At 44.0% G+C, this 17772-nt stretch overlaps 1 protein-coding gene and 1 long non-coding RNA gene across 3 annotated transcripts in view; one reads left to right on the top strand and one right to left on the bottom strand.

Moving 5' to 3' along the window:
- The window catches only part of LOC113966480, a 45245-nt gene extending 33215 nt beyond the window's left edge, over window positions 1-12030 (bottom strand). For both annotated transcript variants that reach the window (XR_003533842.1, XR_003533841.1), the window contains exons 1-2: window positions 11983-12030; window positions 6519-6643 (exon numbers count right to left, since the gene is read on the bottom strand). This is a non-coding gene — a long non-coding RNA (uncharacterized LOC113966480). The remainder of the gene's footprint in view (window positions 1-6518; window positions 6644-11982) is intronic.
- Window positions 12031-13256: 1226 nt separating this feature from the next.
- On the top strand, window positions 13257-15609 carry NDUFB4 (NADH:ubiquinone oxidoreductase subunit B4). The gene is made up of 3 exons (XM_027681249.1): window positions 13257-13510; window positions 13749-13895; window positions 15451-15609. Exons 1-3 carry the CDS (start codon window positions 13310-13312, stop codon window positions 15508-15510), a joined length of 408 nt encoding a protein of 135 aa, XP_027537050.1. The 5' UTR covers window positions 13257-13309; the 3' UTR covers window positions 15511-15609.
- Window positions 15610-17772: the final 2163 nt, after the last annotated feature.

A 17772-nucleotide genomic window follows, 5' to 3' on the forward strand; every position in this document is an offset into this window, starting at 1 on the left:
AGGACCTAGATAACTCAGATGTCAAATTCTCTTTCTACACAGAATTTTAGCCTTAGTGGTAATCAGCTCTAGTAGTCCTTTTGTAGTGACCAGAGGGGAACCTCAACTAAACTTTCTATAATAATTTTTTGCTTCAGCTCTTAGACATAGGGCTATTCTTCCCTTGTGACAGTAAGATCAAGTCTCAAGATGATTATGTAGCAAACCATGACATTCCAGACTTAGTCCTGGGTTCTTTGGAAAACTTAACATGCAATCTCCATTAAGAAATTCCTGCATGTGGGATGCAGTCCACTTGTAATTCCCCAAACCATCAACAAAAATGGATAAAAATATTATAAAAATTGTACAGGCAGGGAAACTGAAGAAGGCAGGGGCAGAGATTTCCCAAGGTGAGAAAGAGAGCCAAGAACAAAATCAGGCCTCACACTGCTTGCAGTTAGAAACAACCCACTAGGCTGCAGCTGGTAGTGGTGAAGGATAAATGAGCATCCCCACAAAGGAGATGGGGATCACTGTAGCCATCAGTGTAAAAGCCCATCAGTCACATTGGTTAATGGGTAAGAATAACAGACATCTCTGAACCTGGCTGTCCCACTGATAATGGTGAAGGGGGCCACAGGCTGCACTGCACATCACGGGAAAAGTCCATCATCATGGATGAAGCCTCTTGGCATTTCCCAGCAGGCAGCAGGGCTACACAGCCCTGCCCTGTCAGGAGCTCTTCTGCCTTGAAGAAATGGCACAGTGCTCCTACTCACCCTTTCACAGCATGATGTGTTGTGCATGGATCTCTTGAAGCAGCCCCTAAGAATGAGTTTTGGTCCCATCATCAGGTGGCAAGGTGTTTTGACATTTAATAATCCACCAGGACTTAGGCTGGAAGTGTATTTTCTTTTCTTTCCAGACCTCCCACACGTTGCGTCATTACAACAGACCAAGCAGAGGGAGATTGGTTTTGTCCTTTTTCCTTTGTGCTTTTTTGCAGGGCCAACACACCAGCTTGTTCTTTCTGGAGAAGAGTCCTTCATTTCATTCCCAAGGAGACATCTGAGATGCCTCTGGACAGATCCCTGAAGCTCTGTCTCAGCTTGGCTTGAGATCTTATGTATTCAATGTTGCTACACAGGGCTCTGTGTAAGTAAGGCCTGTGTGTTTTCATATTCCCTCTATGTTGTTTTCTTTGAAAAAGTTAAACAACAACTGGAAGAGTTCTGTTACAACCTTAATATTGTTTTCTGAACCAGATGCTTATTTTAACACTGTACACAGAAACAACAGGAAGTTCCTCTAGAAGTGATGGCACTGCAGCTTCTTCAAAGTAATTAGTATTTTTGGCAGTGGCTATTTTTACCCACCGAACGCAACTCAGGGTTAAGAATGAAGGTGTAGAAGAAGCATTACTGATCACAGCTACAGTTTGGCTGGTGCTTCTATTATAAACCTTTGTATTTTCCCTTTAGGAATTTTTCTTTGGGCTGAAACCCAGCATACCAGTCAGAATTACTTCTGATTCTTGTTACTTTTACTGCTTCAGCTGAGACACATCTTGAAAACATATATTAAGTTTTGAATTATATCAGAGATCCCTTCCTTTTTGAACCCTTCACTATTTTCCTGGTTTGAGACTGCATTGTTCAACCTCCCTTCGCCATTTAGCTCTGCATAATTGTTGGCTACCTAGTGGAAAAGTATTCTAGAGCTTAACAAAGAGCAACAGTTTTGCTATAAGATGTTTGATACTGTCTAAAGGAGTACAGAGCTTGTTTTTACTCTCTTTTGGTCTCTGCAGAGCAGTGTGAACCCTTGCAGAAAAAAACTCCTTTGTCTAGGAAACAATTTTGCTGCATCACTGCTATTCACCTCCTGCTTTCTGCAGAGCTTCATTGATTTCATCTCAGGAAAGGAAGCTGAAGGTTCCTTGGAGCAGGACTCCAGCACACTGCAGAACCTACCAGAACAGTCTACATAGACTCTCGTGAGGCTTTGGTCGCTAATGCAGAAAGGAGCAATCTAAAGTTACTTTGTAAAGTGAAACAGCAGCTATGGATAATTGTCAAGAAAATAATTAGGACTTGCTGTTTACCATTGGTTTTCTGCAGTTCTAAAACTGAACTAGTACTGTTGTCAGGAGCCAACATTTTCTTGATACCTCATGCTAGTCTGCCTTTGCTACACTCAAAGACACACCATGCAGCAAGAATTGATTTGAGAAAGCACAGAGAACCATCAGCTTTTGCTGAAAGGATTTTTCTTGTATTTTTATCATGATGATATTTCTGGGTTTGGTTGAAAAAGTTTATCCAAAATAACAAAACCTGAATTGTTTTCTTTCCCTTTATTCCTCTCACTCTTCTTTCTTGTTTACTCCTCTGTTTCCCTTAGCAACTGGTATAAAGAGGAGAAAAAGAAGTGAAAAATAAACAAACAAAAATATTTTTTTAACAGGAGAGAGAATACTTCTGTTTCTGCCAAATAAAACAGAAATGTTGCATCAAAACAGAAAATATGTGAAAGTGGTTGTTGGGGTAAATTTTGTCAAACTATTTTTATTGGTATTTTTATCACCGTCATCATTAACCCACGATGCTTTCAGCGCTACCTCTCATTGCTAGGAAAGATTGATGACTTCTTCAGAAATCCTGGACTGGATCCAAAGATTTCAAGTCCTGAGACAGGGTCAGGCCATAAAAACAGGAGGGTGTCAAGCAGTGTTGCAAGGGCAATTCCAGCTGTGGAGCTGGTGATTCACTCCTCCTGCTCTGAACCAAAGACCACCTTTTCCTCATCACATCCTGGCCTTTCACTGCCACAGAACACAAACAACAAACTCTCAAGCAAGAAAGTAATTCTTTGCCAGAGTAAATTGCCTCAAAAGATCTATGCTCTGATCAACTAATGTTCTGTCCAAGGGACATCCAATCCTGACTCTTCTTTTTCTCTGAGAATAAGGTATCAGGCAAGGACAAGCTGGTGCTAAAAACATCATCAGCCCAAAAGTGCTAGGGACATCCCTCTGAAGGAAGCTGGGCTGCATGCTATGCCCCAAGGTCTCCTTAGGGCCACCCTCTCTAGGAAACTGCTTGAACTCAGTCCTGATCAAATCTGTGGCTGTCTGGACTCTAGGACCAAGAAATACTTTTACACCTTTGTTTCTGAACAAGGTCAAGATAACGCAGTGAGTGACAGCTTCTCCCTGCAAGAGGCCCAAGGGAAGAGACCTCCCACCACAGTGTCACATCTTGCGGTTGTGTTCCTGTGCATCAGCACAGTGCATCTAAAAAGTTTGCATAAGCATTATACCACATGATAGGCAAGTCAGAAGAATTTGTCCCAAATCTTGTAAAAAATATAGATGTGCTGCTGGACAGGTTCACCCAATGTTTGATAAAGCTGGTGCCAAATGCAATATAGGTCCGCTCAGACAATACAATGATGCTCGTATTTGGGGGAAGTTGTGCTGTGAGAAAATATGATAAAAGTCCATAAGCTGTCAACTGAAGTTGTCAACTGCTTGACAACTGTCAGAGGTGGGAGTGTACAGCCAGAGGTAACTCTGCTCTGAGGCTGCTCTGCAGGTCAGAAAAACCTTTTCCATCATTGCCTGACAAAAGGGTAGCACTGCTTTCAGGAGCAGATCTCACCCCTGCGATCCATCTGCAAAAACTATGTCTAAGAACAAGGAAACCAACGCTTCATAATTTCACTGATCTTAAAAAATATGCTGTTTTTCAAGGTTAGGAGCTCAGTTTTTCTGTTTTGTCCAAGCTCTTTATACAGTGAAATAAAATAAGGAAGGGTCAAGGAGTCAACGCAGCCCCACAAGGCAAAGCAAAGGGATGGGAAATGAAGGTTTGCTCTGTGCTGGGGAGGAGTCACACAACTGTAAAGAAAAAGCATTTTGACTTTGGCAACTGTTGTGCAGCGTGAGCAATTCATTGTATTTCAAATGTTTGTTTGGACTTTAGACAAACAGATTTTGGCATATTAGCTTCTCCCATGGGTATAACCCAGACATTCTCAATCCTTGGTGGGAAGGACTATCCTGGAAATAATTAGGCAGGTTGAGGTGTGAGGTACCATCCTTTTTTCCTTCAATTGATGAGATGTGTTCAGTCCTCAGGGAAATTATGGAGAAATGCAACCTCCCTATTAATGGGTCTGGCAGAAGAGGCATTTTAGCCAGCTGTGAAAGACTGATACAGACATAACAGAACTAAGCTTTGCAATTTCCCATGGACTCATTCAGTTTGTGACCATGTCCTGGGGACAGCTCTGGTCACTGCAGTGACTGGTGGACCATGTCGTGAACAAGAGGGAGCTGCTTCCCCGGAGCTTGCAGGAAGACCAACACAGCAACAGAAGGTGGGGATATTGTGCCTATGCCTGAGCAATGAAAAACTCACTCCTGACAGCATATTTCACACAAAGAAAAGAAGGATTAACCTTGAAAAGCATTAGTGCAGAGATGGATGGGTCCTTCTCCATAGCTCTCACCATTGCACTGCTCTATAAAACTGAAGGGCTGGTTGTAGAAACTGATCAGCCCTCATGTGCTGAGGAGAACCAGCACGCAGTATGATGGCTGCTTGCACTTCCATTGGCTTCAGTTTTCCCTTCCATGGGAAGATTCTAAAGTAACTGAAAGCAAAGGACAAAGAACATGAACGCCCCTGCTCCCAGTGTGCTATGTACACATTGCTTGACACAGAGAAGATGAGAAGGAACAGGGAGCGGAGTACCGCAAAGTTGCAGTTGTCATCTGTTAAGTATTTTGTAAGTAGCTGCCACCACAACTTCATTTGAATGAAGATTCTTGGAAGAAAGTGAGCAAGATACATCCAGAAGAGAGCAAGGAGAAGACTGAGCAGCAAGTGAAGGAGGCAGAGGAAGTCGAAGTAGGTTCAAGAGTAAAGAGCCCTTCAGCGGTGATGGCAGTGTGGGAGAAGAGGATTGGATAGGGCAAAAACATCTGCAGGTGAGTAGGGAGGAAGCAGACACATGCAAGGCGATGGAGTCAGGGGTAGTAGGAGAGCAGGAAAAGCGTCATGTCTAAAGAGCCCCACAAGGATCACACCAGAGGTAGAAATCTCTCCTTTAAGGATTGCAAATCACAATTACACTGGTTGAATTAGGGTGATATGGCACTGTAAATATAAGTGGTTTATACAAATAGCAAACCTCTCTGCTAAGAGGTTATCCAGAGAAGTAGGGAGACATTAATTTAGGAGGCAATTTTTAATCCTGGCAGCTGCCTTACCCATTCTCCCCAACAAGGCAGGTGAAAACTGATGGATACAGGGTTCTGCAATGCTACCGGGTATTTCTTATTTAGTGAATATTCCTGATTTATACAATGATAACAAGAGCCCAGGGAAAGCACTGCTCTGCTTTTCTATTTCTATAGGTCAGAAGTTTCAAGTTTTAGTAGTACTACCATTTTTTTTAAACATTGAAATATCCAGACTGGACACTGTGTATCTTTCCCGCTAGCTGGCATTCTGCAGCAACAGCCTCATTTGTATTCTGTCTTTTACTTCAGCAAAAAAATCTCCACTCTGCATTGCCACAACTAAGTACCTCCTCACTGCAATACAGAGGTTGCCAAACAGTCACACTAAATTCAACATGTCCCTACTAACATATTTTATTCATACTGATGGTCTGCTTCACAGTGTGTTCCCAAAGACTTGATTTAAAATTTAAGCTCCGGACTTCTAACAAAATATATAAAGCAAAACAAAGTGAATATCTTTTTCTATGTAGCTGTACGAGAGAGCTGCCTCTCCTTCAAAGCTGATCTATCATAGATTTCAGGCTGGAGTTTTTTCCTCATACAGGGCTTGAGTGTCTTCCTATAGAAAGGAAAAAATTGGGACTTCTTAAAGAGTCATTTTCTATAAGGTCCTGCTTCTTTCTCCAGTTAAAAATTAATTTCATGCTGTGGAGACGTTTGGACTGGATGATCCCCAAAGTGAGGCCCCCTCCAAAATAGTATTCTTGAGTGGACCCCACCATGACCAGCCAAGACCCTAACAGCCAACCAGTTCTCGGGGCACTGTATTTCTGTCTTGAGAAGCAGGATTTGTCATATCTGTTGGGGATTAAAGTTTCACTGGCCCATCCTGTTTGGATCTTCACACAGCAGGCTTTTCCTTACACTCTAGTTTTGTTTGTGAAAGGAAATCCATCCAAACCCATAATGTAACTTCAAGTGAGGCATTGTAGGGAAACTGAAGACTTTGTGGGCCAGAGCCATTTTCATAGGGCTGTCCTTTGCTATCAACAAGTCCAGGGTTTTACCCTTGGGTCTGGGAGGCACTTACAGGAGCATCCTCCAGGTGCAATAAAGGCTGCATAACATTTGGTTATGCAGCACTCTGTCACACATTGGATACTCAGGGAGCTGGGAAGTATCTGAGCTACATTAAACTCTTTCCACAACCCACAGGGAAAGAATGAATCTCCAAGGGATTGTTCCCAGTGTCTCAGATATGTTTTAGGGCAGGAGGACTCACCATCCAAAATTCTCTCAATCATGTCAGAGAGAAGCAGGCAGAGTTCACAGCAGGCACTGCTACTTTTCAATACTCAAACTGAATAAAGCAGATTTATCCTTTCTTTTGTGGACAGAACAAAACACCTGGGGAGAAATGGGGGAAAAAGAAACATCAGCTGCTGGTGATGATCTCTGTCAGAACAGCAGGCCAGAAAAGATGCCTCCCCTTACCCTGTGTGAGCCACTTCCTGCAACACTTGCATTTCCTCTCACTGGCTCTTGTTAGCAACTGTTTTGTGAATTTTTGCTGGTGTCAATATGAGTCCACCCTTGGCACCACACACACTCCCTATGGTCAGGAGGTTGACCACTGTTTCATGAGTGACAGTGCAGCTCAGGGATGGCAAGACTGAGATGAGCTGGGAGCCAGACAAGGTGATGGGGCCAGGTCCAGTGGCAGTAACCATGACCAGCCACAGTCCAGTGATGTCCAGGCAAGGCCAAAGTAACAAGGAAGGTCTAAGGTCAAGCTGGGAACTCGAGCCAAGGTGAGATACAACACACATTTCTCACAGCTCAGGCCAGCACTAAGGCCAAGGATCTGAGCTTCAGTGCTACTTATGAGCCAGCAGGTAATGGAGAGTCAGGAGAAGGCTGGTTGGAGCAATGACAGCTTGCTGGAGTAGTCCAGTTCCTGACAGCCATCGTCAGGGGAAGTCTAGGAATAGCATTGCCACCTAACTGGTTAAGCACTTCTAACACTTCACCAATAACAGGACTTACCCTGGGACATTCAGCTTTTTAATTGCCACCCTACTTTATTCTAAGACCTCTTCCTCTCCCTCTTTTCAATGTTACATGACTATTAATAGCTTCTTGTGCAAGGAGTTGGAAGCAGAGGGAAACCTAAGAATATTATACCACAAAATGGTAAAATCAATGACCTGCAAAGGAGTGGAGACGAGATGCTTGCTGCCATCTTCTCCTTCTCCCACCAGGGCCGCCTAAGCGGCACCAGCTCCCTGGCTCAGGAAGTTCAGCCACAGCTATAATTCACTGTGACTCAAAAATTTTACTTTGACAGGAAAAGCTGAAACAGCAGAGGGCTTCTTGTCACCGTCTCTGGACAAGCCAAGGAGAGGCAGAAATGGCTTGTTTAATGCCATCTCTCATTATTCCGGGTGCTTTATGACTCATTAAGTGTCCTGGTTTTGTAACTAACTCCTGCTGAGCTCAACACTTGATACACATTTATGGGTGGCCTGTTGTATGTACTAATGATTTGTATTTCCTGTAACCACGTTAACTCCTTCATTTGCATGACAGGCTTCCTTTAAATAAGCATAAGACAAAGATATTGGGGCCCTCAGTTCTTAATGCAGAATGGATTACATTTATCTGGACAATTTAACAACATACATATATGCTGCAGTTAGACACACTTGTTCTGAGCTCAGATAAACTATGCTGTGTCTTAACACTTCTTACACTGCTCCCCTTTTGTATCCATTTGGCTTTTTACCATGGATGTATTCCTGCAGATGGATGCTTGATACTGATCCTCCTTCAGAAGAAGGTCAGCAGCACACATGTCAGAATTTATTTGCTTGTATGGAACAGGAACAGGAGACAAATGACCATTCTTGCCCATTACATGTGGGAACTAGAAGTAAGGGACCTCTGTTCAGGAACCTCCTTGTGATATGAGTGATTTCGTCAGCTTCTTCCCTGTTTTCCAGCTTGCTTTCTTTGCAAAAGGTCAGTGAGAATTCACAACAGAGCCCAGCAACATGTTGACCCAGCTTGACAGGTGATGCAAACGGAGCAATCGCAAGCACTCAGCACAAGTTTGACAGGCACAAGTATTTTTTTAAGATGACAGCACATTTAACCTGTCTCTTCTGAAAGTGTTATGCATGATCACTTTGGAGATAGGTAGACAGGTCTGTGATTTAAGTTAATTTTTCTCTCATTCACTTGAAGCACAGAGTCACTTATTCTGGTGACTCTGAAAAGATGTGACTTTGTGTATACAGTCTAAAACATTCAGCCTGTGTATTTTGGGGCATGACTAAAAAGTCACTAGAAAAATCACACAGCTCTAAACTGAAGGTCAGTACCTGGTGTTACTTTAAACTCAAGGTGGAAGTTATTTGCAGCTTCAATCAAAAAGTGTCATAGAAGTGTGTCTGATTTCAGGTTAATTTATATGAGAATGGTCTCAGAAATTCAGTGGTGTGTCAGACAGTATTCGAGCTGGCTTTGTACGGGGTTTGGTTGGGATGGAGTTAAACTTCACAGCAGCCTGTCTGGTCTGTGCCTTGCATCTGTAGCTAAAATAGCATTGGTAACACACCAAGTTTGGATATTGCTGAGCAGTGCTTGCACAACATCAAGGCTTTCCCTCCAACACCCCACCACCAACTTTAAAGGACTGTATGCTGGAGACGGACAAGAGATTGGAAGGGGAAATAACTGGGACAGCTGCTACAAATACCCAAGGGATATTCATGCCACATGATGTCTTGCTCAGAAATAAAAGCTGAGGGAAAAGAGGATGATGGGAAGACATTTGTGGTGATGTCATCTGTCTTCCCAAGCAACTGCTATGCATATAGAGGCCCTGCTTCCCCTAAAGTAGCTGGACATTTGTCTGCTGACTGGGTTGTAGTAAATGATTTCCTCCTTTTACTTTGCTCCCTTGTGCAGCTTTTGCTTTTCCTAGGAATTGCACTTATATCAACCCATGAGATTTTCCATGTAATTTTTTCCCCTGGTCCTTTTGAGGAGAGGAGTGAGAAAGCAGCCGGGTGGAAATCTGGCAGCCAGTCAAGGTCAACCCTCCACAGGGTTCTGGACAAAGATTAATTGTCTTGACTGGTTCTTTCCATTTTGGTTACTGCTAATGGCAAAGAAAACAGATGATGTAAACTTCAAAGGCATTTCATAGGAGAACTGTCAATTTCATTTAATCCTGCCAATCTCGAACATTCAATAAACATCAGCCCTGATAAAAAGAAGAAAAAACACTTGGGGTCTTACTTGTCAAGCCTTGGTGCATGAACCCAAAAGGATGTGGTTTTATGACCAGCATACTCTAGTTCTAGCCTGTGTTGCCCTGCTGAGAGTGGCCCCGCTCTCCTAAGTGCTTGTTTTATATTCCCATTGCTTTCCTTAGGTCAACACCAGCAGTCAGGAGAAGAGTCAAATGAGCTTCATGATCTGGCTGACAAAAACAGAGACAAGAAGGGTCTTATTCATTCTTGCAAAATCTTTTGTTTCCAAGGCGGTTTGCAGTAGCAGGCAGGCTGTGTTCAGAGTCTGCTATAAGTGTGGTCCAGAAGGAGCAGATGACGCAGAAGGTCTGCACAGGAGTACAGTTCGTCACCACAGTATTTCTCACTCTGTGCAGCAGTCCCTGTCAGCAGGAGAAAAAACAATCACTGATTTCAGTCAAGTGCTTTGACTGCAGTATTTCTGTCTTTGTCCTGCATTGCTTTATGCAAGGTTTAGACATTTACTATTGGTGACTTGGGCTTTTGCTGAAGGATGTGTTTTAAAGTTAGAGACATGGCTGTTACAAAATGAAGAAAGTGCACAAATTCACCCTTGGAGGAGTGAAAACAACAGGATTCAGTGTCAGAGAATATGCTTCTCTGGAAGAGATTTAGTTATTTTTTTACCCCATGAAACAAGTGACATCTCTCAGAAAACACTCCCCGTGAGGACCTTGATTCTTCAGGAGGTAGAATGAGTTAGTGATTAGAGATGAAATGCAAAGGTGTTTTCAGCATAGCAGCTGGCTGCTCGATTTTCCAATACAGTACATTACGTTGTTAATGGAAATGTTGCTTTGTACCTTCTGTTTTTCTCCCAGTAGAATTAACTTCAGCACTGTTTGCATGCCAAGCATGCACACTCACAGCTATGAGCTCTGGGGAGAGGGAGAAGGCACAGCTTGGACAAAGATTCTGCAACAGGGCTGGGAGCTGAACCTGCTGCCTTTGCCAAGTGACTTCACCACATGACCATCTTTTCTCCTGCCCGTAGGAACTGTCTCACACCACTACAGACAGGCATCAGGAGCCAGCAGATTCGGGGAAAAGCCTCTGGCTGTTTCGAAGTCCTTTGGGAGATCTGCAGGAACAGGAGTTTTCTGTTCCACTCTGTGATGCAGCAAAGAGGGGGAAAACACCCACCAATTCCCACAGAGCGGCTAACCCTTCCCAGTTTGCTAATCCAACCTACACTCCTGCTCCTGCCAGGAATTAATCTGTTTCAAGGCTCCATGTGTCATTTATTAAGAAATAAGACAGAGCAGGGAGGAATAGCTTTTAAAGAAGAAAGCCATGCATGGGCTGGGAAACACAGGCTGCCAAGTCTTTGGAAACACTCAGAGATGAAAGTACCAGAGGAGTGCCACATGGCAGTGCTGCTGGTATAGGTACTGTGCTGCTAAAATAGCTCTCCACATGTTGGTCATGGAGAGAGACAATTGCGGAGCTAGGGGGACAGAGGTCACTAAATCCAATGGTCACAAAACGGGAAAGTAAAGGTAGTAAATTGTTCCATGCAATGGGAGTCACTGACCCAAACTGAAAACCCTGGGGAAAAAAGAAACAGGGCATGTAAGTACTTCCTTGGGAGCTGACTGTGAATGAAGCAGTTTGGTTTTTACCTTGGATTTGCAGCCACATGTTTGTGAAGAAAATGAGGGTGGAAAAGCTGGAGAAACAGCAGGAGAGATTTCTGAAAGGACTATAGGCTTGCACTCGAGAGAGGAAAAAGTACCTCCTGCTGTGTATGTATGTGGGTGCTCAAGGTACATGAACTTCAGGAACATCTAACTTGTATTTCATCCTGCTGGAAGCAAGTCACAATTCCTAATTAGCTGCTAAGACCAAAAGGAGATCATCGATTTTCCAAATGCTTAGGAAAAAGAAGAGTGAAATTTGAAAATGTAAGGCAGAGCTTTTGTTCTCTTATTGCAGTGCCAAAGCACAGCATCTTTAAATAAATTCAGCAGTATTATTCTGTGTGTGTTTAGGAGGAAACTGTAATCCCTCATCCAACATTACCTGAGTTTGCAGAGTTACCCCAGTGTAAATCAGGCCATAACGATACATGCACAGCCATTGACTTATTTGGTCCCAATCAGCATAACTGCTATCACTGTTTTGTATATCAGAAGAAATAAAAAAACCAGAAAACTTGTTTACTGGCAACTTTGTTTCCAGAAAAACAACTTGCATATATTTTTCTACATCTCTGGAGAACAAAGCCTTTAATATCAACAAAAAAGAAACTTCCTAAAGCCAAAACCTTAGAATCATTAGGGTTGGAAAACATCTCTAAGATCACTGGGTCCAACCATTAACCCAGCACTGATCTCTTCTCTCTGGCGACCAGTGACAGGACCTGAGGGAATGGCCAGAAGTTGTGTCAGGGGAGGTTTAGGTTGGATATCAGAAAAAGGTTCTTACCCCAGAGGGTGGTTGGGCACTGGAACAGGCTCCCCAGGGAAGTGGTCAAAGCACCAAGCCTGATAGAGTTCAAGAAGCGTTTGGACAATGCTCTCAGGCACATGGTGTGACTCTTTGGGATGGTCCTGTGCAGGGTAAGGAGTTGGATTTGATTATCCTTGTTGGTCCCTTCCAACTTAGGATATTCTGTGATTCTGCAATTGTAAGAGACTCTTATTTTCAGCAGTTTGATGTGCATTAACTATGCTTTCTAAAACACAGGAATACTGTTGAAAAGGGCTCCAAAGGCCCCTGCAGCAATGCTCCTCCAGCTTTGTCCCCCAGCAGGCAGCAGGCAAACAACACAACATCCCTGACCAGCTCATTCCCGAAGGCCCTCTTCTTTGCGGAGAACAGGGAAATCAACCCACTGGGACTATTGTCCCAAAATAGGTTCTTTCACCCGGCGTGCAAGAGGCCAATCCACAGAGTCCAGGTAATCAATTTATTTACAGTTCTGCACAGAAATGCTGGCAAATCCAGAAAGCCAGCAAAAACTTTTCACCATTTATACATTTTAGCAAGCAAAGGCACTAATGTTCAGTGGCTACAAGTTACCTAGTTCTCTTATTAATTAGTATTAATATATGGTATTAATTAATTACTATTCTGTCTTCTATTGGTTAATGATTCTCTCGCTTCTCATGCTAGTTATGTCCACATGCTCAGTCTTTCACTTCTTTTGAGTCAGTGGGCTTTTTGGGTCATTGGTCCCTGAGTTGGTGGTCATGATCTGCCCCTTTCAGAACCACCTTTAACCCAGTCAGAGCTGATTTCAGCACAATTGCCGAGCTGTTTTTATTAGTTTCTTCCTTATCTTGGGGGCTGTGCCAAATGTCTTTGTGGCCTGTAAATTCTACATTCTTTGTATCCACTGTCAGTGGTACATCCTTCTTCTCAAGCTTTGTTAACATCCCGGTAGGCCTGAGATCACTGAAACAGCTCGAGCCCCAAACCCTAACGATTCTACCAACAAGTAATTCGTTTTTTCCGACCCCTGGACATCACTTAGAGCTTGTTAGCTGCCGTTTCGCGGACTAAATCTCCTTTCTCGTTGATTAGGCTTCAAAGTATACAAAGATCAAACATCAAAGAACAGCCTTTCTTAAGAAAACTTTTACGTATTCCACATTTTTCAACAGGACTGTTGTCCCACCTTTGTCCCACCCGCCCTGAGGTGGCCCGCACACCCCGAGCCGCCCTGAGGGGAGCGGGCGCTGCTCCCGCCATTCCCGCGGGAGCCGCAGGGGGCGCGGCGCGGGCGGTGCCGGCAGGGACGGGGTCCAAGATGGCGTCCGGGCCGCCTCCGTCGGCCGCGAAGTTGTACCGGCCCAACGCCTTCGTCTCGCTGCCCGCCGAGCTCGACCCCGACACCTACGATGCGACGCCGGAGAAGCGCCGCGCCGAGGCCGAGCGCCTGGCCATCCGAGCCCGGCTGAAGCGGCAGTACCAGCTGCAGCTCAACAACCCCAACCCGCCCGCCGTCATCGTGAGTGGGGAGGGAGCGGGCGCGGGCCGAGGGGCGGCGGGGGGAGCGCGGGGCTTGTCCGCCTCACCCGGCGGGGTCCGCGCCGGGGCCGGGGCCGGGGCCGGGGCCGGGGCCGGGGCCGTGCCGGCGGGACGCTGCCCGTCCTCCCCGTGACCTTGGTGCCCTTCCCGGTCTCCCCCGGGTGGAGTGGCCCTGGCAGGGCCCCGCAGGCCTCACCGCGGTTTTCTTTGCACCCCAGGAAGACCCCGCCATGGTCCGCTGGGTCTATGCGAGGACGCACAACGTGTACCCTAATTTCCGCCCAACCCCCAAGACGTCCTTTCTAGGAGCTGTTTTTGCGATAGGCCCCATCCTCTTCTGGATGGCTGTCTTCAAACTTGACAGGGTAAGTCATCTGGCGACACCGAACGTCGGTGAACAGCAAAAACACCGGATTGTGAAGTGTAGATCTGCACCTCAGAATGATTAATACCATTGAAGTAATGAGGGAAGGAAGACTGATACCGAGCTTGCTATCTCAAAGCCTCATAACTGGTTGCAAAGTCCTGTTTTTCTAAGAGCCTTGTATTGTACGCTGGGGTATGGCCAGTCGCAGTTTGCCTGATCAGGCTGTTTTGCTGTAATAAAGCTCTCTGTAGCACTGATAGTGGAAATTAGTCATAAGAGACTCTTATTTTCAGCGGTTGATATGCATTACCTATACTTTCTAAACTTAAATAGGAAGCTTATGGAGGACAGACCTATCAATGTCTCAGTGCAATTGCTTGACCATTTCTCTAATCTCATGAAAGAAGTGAGGAGGAGTTATAATAATGTTGATTGCAGTGCCTGACCTCAGCTGGATGTTTAAGATTTTGGAAGGTTTATCTTTCTTCCATTCTAACTCCCAAAATGTGGACATCAGAATCTGAGAATTATGAAAAACCTCAGCTTTATGCATACATAAGAAAATGCTAGGTAAGTGGCAGACAGTGGCTGGTTTTTGTAGAGAATATGGAGCTGTTGTAAAACATTTTTTGTTTCCCTCTTGCACAGAAGTAACATTTTATATCAAGTCACTAACATAAATTAATAGAGTCTTTGTAGGGAATGTTGTTTGCTAGGACGAATTAAAAATACAGGTTTTAGGAAACATGCTGAGCATGTTGATATGAATATTTTTAAGACTTCAGTACCTCTGCAGTATTTTGTCATACTGAGGTCTTTAATTAGTGCCCAGGATAATTTGTTTTCCTTTATTGCAGTTCCTTTAGTGATGTTTGTGAATTTTTCTTGTTTTTCTGATAGTAAATAATGCACAATAATCATTATACATCTTTCTGTGAGGAATGTTTGCTCTATGTCTGCGAAAGCAAAAGCTACACTGCTAAGTCTTAAGCACATCTGCTGGTTTTATCCAGCAGAAGGAATCTGGGCAGTATCCGCAGTGTCCTGTAATGGTACCTGACAGAAAGGTAAATGACTGCAGAGTGAGATACAAAAGGGTTGAAAGTGAGCACAGGCACACTCAGGCAAGTTATTAGGAAGTTTCTCCATAATTATGTCTCTAAGCTGAATTATTCAGCCACAAGGAGGAGGTAGAAACTAAGGTACTACCAATTAACTGTTACACAACTAGTTTGGTGAAAAATACTTCACAGGAATTGGTCTCTGCTGGCCTGTGAGAGTAGCTAGATGTGAGGTGAGGTCAGTCTGAGCATGTCTTTAGTAGGTGAAGTTAAGTGCCTTGTTATCTTTTTCTTTTTAACCACTCTTTTTAGCAGCTCTTACCAGAGTTTGTGCTTATAGAATCATTTAGAGTGGAAAAGACCCTTAAGATCATATATGGCGCTGTCTCTGTGTAGTCCATGCTGAAATACCAGAGCTGCTGTTCTCTTATCCCAGGCTGATTGAAATCCTTCTCTAGTAAAATAATAATGAATGTTCTTTTTCTTCCACAGGACCGTAAACATAGGCTTATCAAAGAAGGTAAATACGAGCGGCCGTTCAGTGTATTCTGAGTTCCTGGAATTGCAGTGATGTTCATGGAATATAAATAAAATAAGATGTATTATGTGCTGACGTTTCTCCTTCATAAGAATAAATCTTAATTGCTTGTTGGTTGTCTTGCATCTTTAAAAATTATGGAAAGTGTGATAAAGTAGGACCTCTGTGTCTAAACCAGATGGATATAGAGAGAGTGTCTGGAACTTGGCCAGTGCACTCCTTTGATCTGTGTACAGAGGCTCCTTTTAAACCATGAAAGTTGTTGCTGTCCAAGCAGGCTGAAGTCTAAAATTACTAGCCAGGTAAAATGTTAAGCAAGACCAAAGCAGTTTCCTAAAGAACTATTGCTTGCCTTCTAGATATTTCTTCTTGCTGTCAGTTTGACTGTGTTGTTTGCCCTAATTGGGAATAGGCAAGTTCTATGATACATTTTTAAGAACCTGGGAGCCTGCCTGACTGGTCTAATAAGTTGAATTAATTTTTCTTTTCCTTAATAAAATGCAAGCCTAAACCATGTGTTTACTTATTGCAATAAACTTCTGGATAAAATTACAGTACCAGATTTGGAAATAGTGAACTCAAGGTTGTCATGCCATACGTGACTAGCATTTCTACTAATTCTGTTATTCCTGTGAGTGGGAGATAAGAAGTAAAAGAGAAAGATTTTTGTTTTGACACTGGTTCCCTTGCAGTATAGGAAAATTCCATTTCATTCCTGTAAAGGGGCTGCATTCAAAAACAAGAAACCAACACCAGGCGAGCCTTGTGCCTGCAAAGATCCCTCCTCTCTTTATTCTTAGAAGAACACAAGTCTTCTCTGCCCAGGTCAACTGATATAGATGACTCTGGAATTGTTACTGCCCAGGTACTGGAATGTGAGTGCAAGAAAAGATTTTTAATTCAGAGTTGAATTTTCAAGTGGCCTGTAGGTGCCATTGTGACCCAGGCAACCTTTATTCTTTGGACGTTGTATGGGAGTGGTTTCTTCCCAAACGTTGAGGTTAATGCCAGAAGCTCAGTCTGATGCAAAAGTTGAAAACTTCCCTCTGCCTGCTGGGAAAGCAGCCAACGTTAAGTCAGCAAAAACAGCTCTACCGAGTAAATATGGGCCGTTTGCTTTCCTGAATGTAAATATGGGCCATTTGCTTTCTGTCTTCAGCAGAGTGAGTTAATGAGCTTTTTCACATAATCACAAAATGGATGAGGTTGGAAGGGACCTCTGGAGGTCATCTGGGTCCAACCCCTTGCTCAAGCAGGGCTGTCTAAAGCGGGTTGTCCAGGGCCCTGTCTACGTGGCTTTTCAGTATCTCCAGGGTTGAAGACTTCACAACCTCCGTGGGCAACCTATGCCTGTGCTCAGTCACCCTGGCAATAAAAATGTTTCCTGAAGTTTATTTTTGTTTATAATTTCTTTAAGTGTTTCCTGTTGTAGCACTTTCCTTTCCTGTCTGGGTCACAAAACGTTCAGCCTGTGTGGAGTTTGGCACTAATTCTGTGTGCAGAAGCTGTGCAAAGACGTGCCCTGCTTTTACAATCCCTTATGTGCTCCCAGCAACCCTCTTGCCCCTGTTTCTGTAGCTTGTTCTTGGGCAGGGTTAACTAAAGCAAACCTGGATTATTCTCTCTGCAGAACAGCTTCTAAAAGACTGTCACAAATGATATTACAAGATATGGCTGTGGATCCATGCAGAGGGGCATCAATGCATGGAGAGAGTGGTATTTAGGGAAAGAAATAATTGCTTGTCTGCGCATGCTAAATTAACTGTTCTTGCTGCCACAAACTAATTTGATCTCCCAGGACCCATTTCCTCAGCTAATTGCAACTCAAGTTGCCACGCATGTAAATTCTCCCTTGCAGCTGTATTTGTTTCAGGCCAGCTGAGCCAATGGTTTAGGGTGGATTGTGGATGAGCACAGTGCCTCTGGTCTTTCAGGCCAGCCTCGGATTTATGCTCGCGGCACCTGCCACAGCCCTTTCCTGTGCAGATAAAAGTCTCTGATGCTACATCCGTGCGGATTTGAGCGTGGTGCTTGGGGAAATGCTGCCCTACTTTTGTCATTATTTGCAGAACTGTCCATGCTGTTTTCTTGCAAGAAATGAATGTACCATGCTACTGGAGGTGGGGTTGGTGTTTGAGGCAGTGGTGCTGGGTGCATAGAGGAAGGAAAGGGCATTAAGTTTCCCTTTAGATATGTAGAGTGAAGACAGGGAATTATATGTGCCTTGTGGAACTTGACCCTTGACTGATGTGTTACCACCCATATCTGCTTCAGTG

Source organism: Neopelma chrysocephalum, unplaced genomic scaffold (genome assembly GCF_003984885.1).
Source record: "Neopelma chrysocephalum unplaced genomic scaffold, ASM398488v2 Primary Assembly neopelma1_60, whole genome shotgun sequence".
Lineage (NCBI taxonomy): Eukaryota > Metazoa > Chordata > Aves > Passeriformes > Pipridae > Neopelma > Neopelma chrysocephalum.

Coding starts and splice junctions, on each gene's coding strand:
- NDUFB4 (XM_027681249.1), top strand. CDS start 13,310: ATGGCGTCCGGGCCGCCTCCGTCGGCCGCGAAGTTGTACCGGCCCAAC. Junction 13,511..13,748: donor CCAACCCGCCCGCCGTCATC/GTGAGTGGGGAG, acceptor TTTGCACCCCAG/GAAGACCCCGCCATGGTCCG. Junction 13,896..15,450: donor CTGTCTTCAAACTTGACAGG/GTAAGTCATCTG, acceptor TTTCTTCCACAG/GACCGTAAACATAGGCTTAT.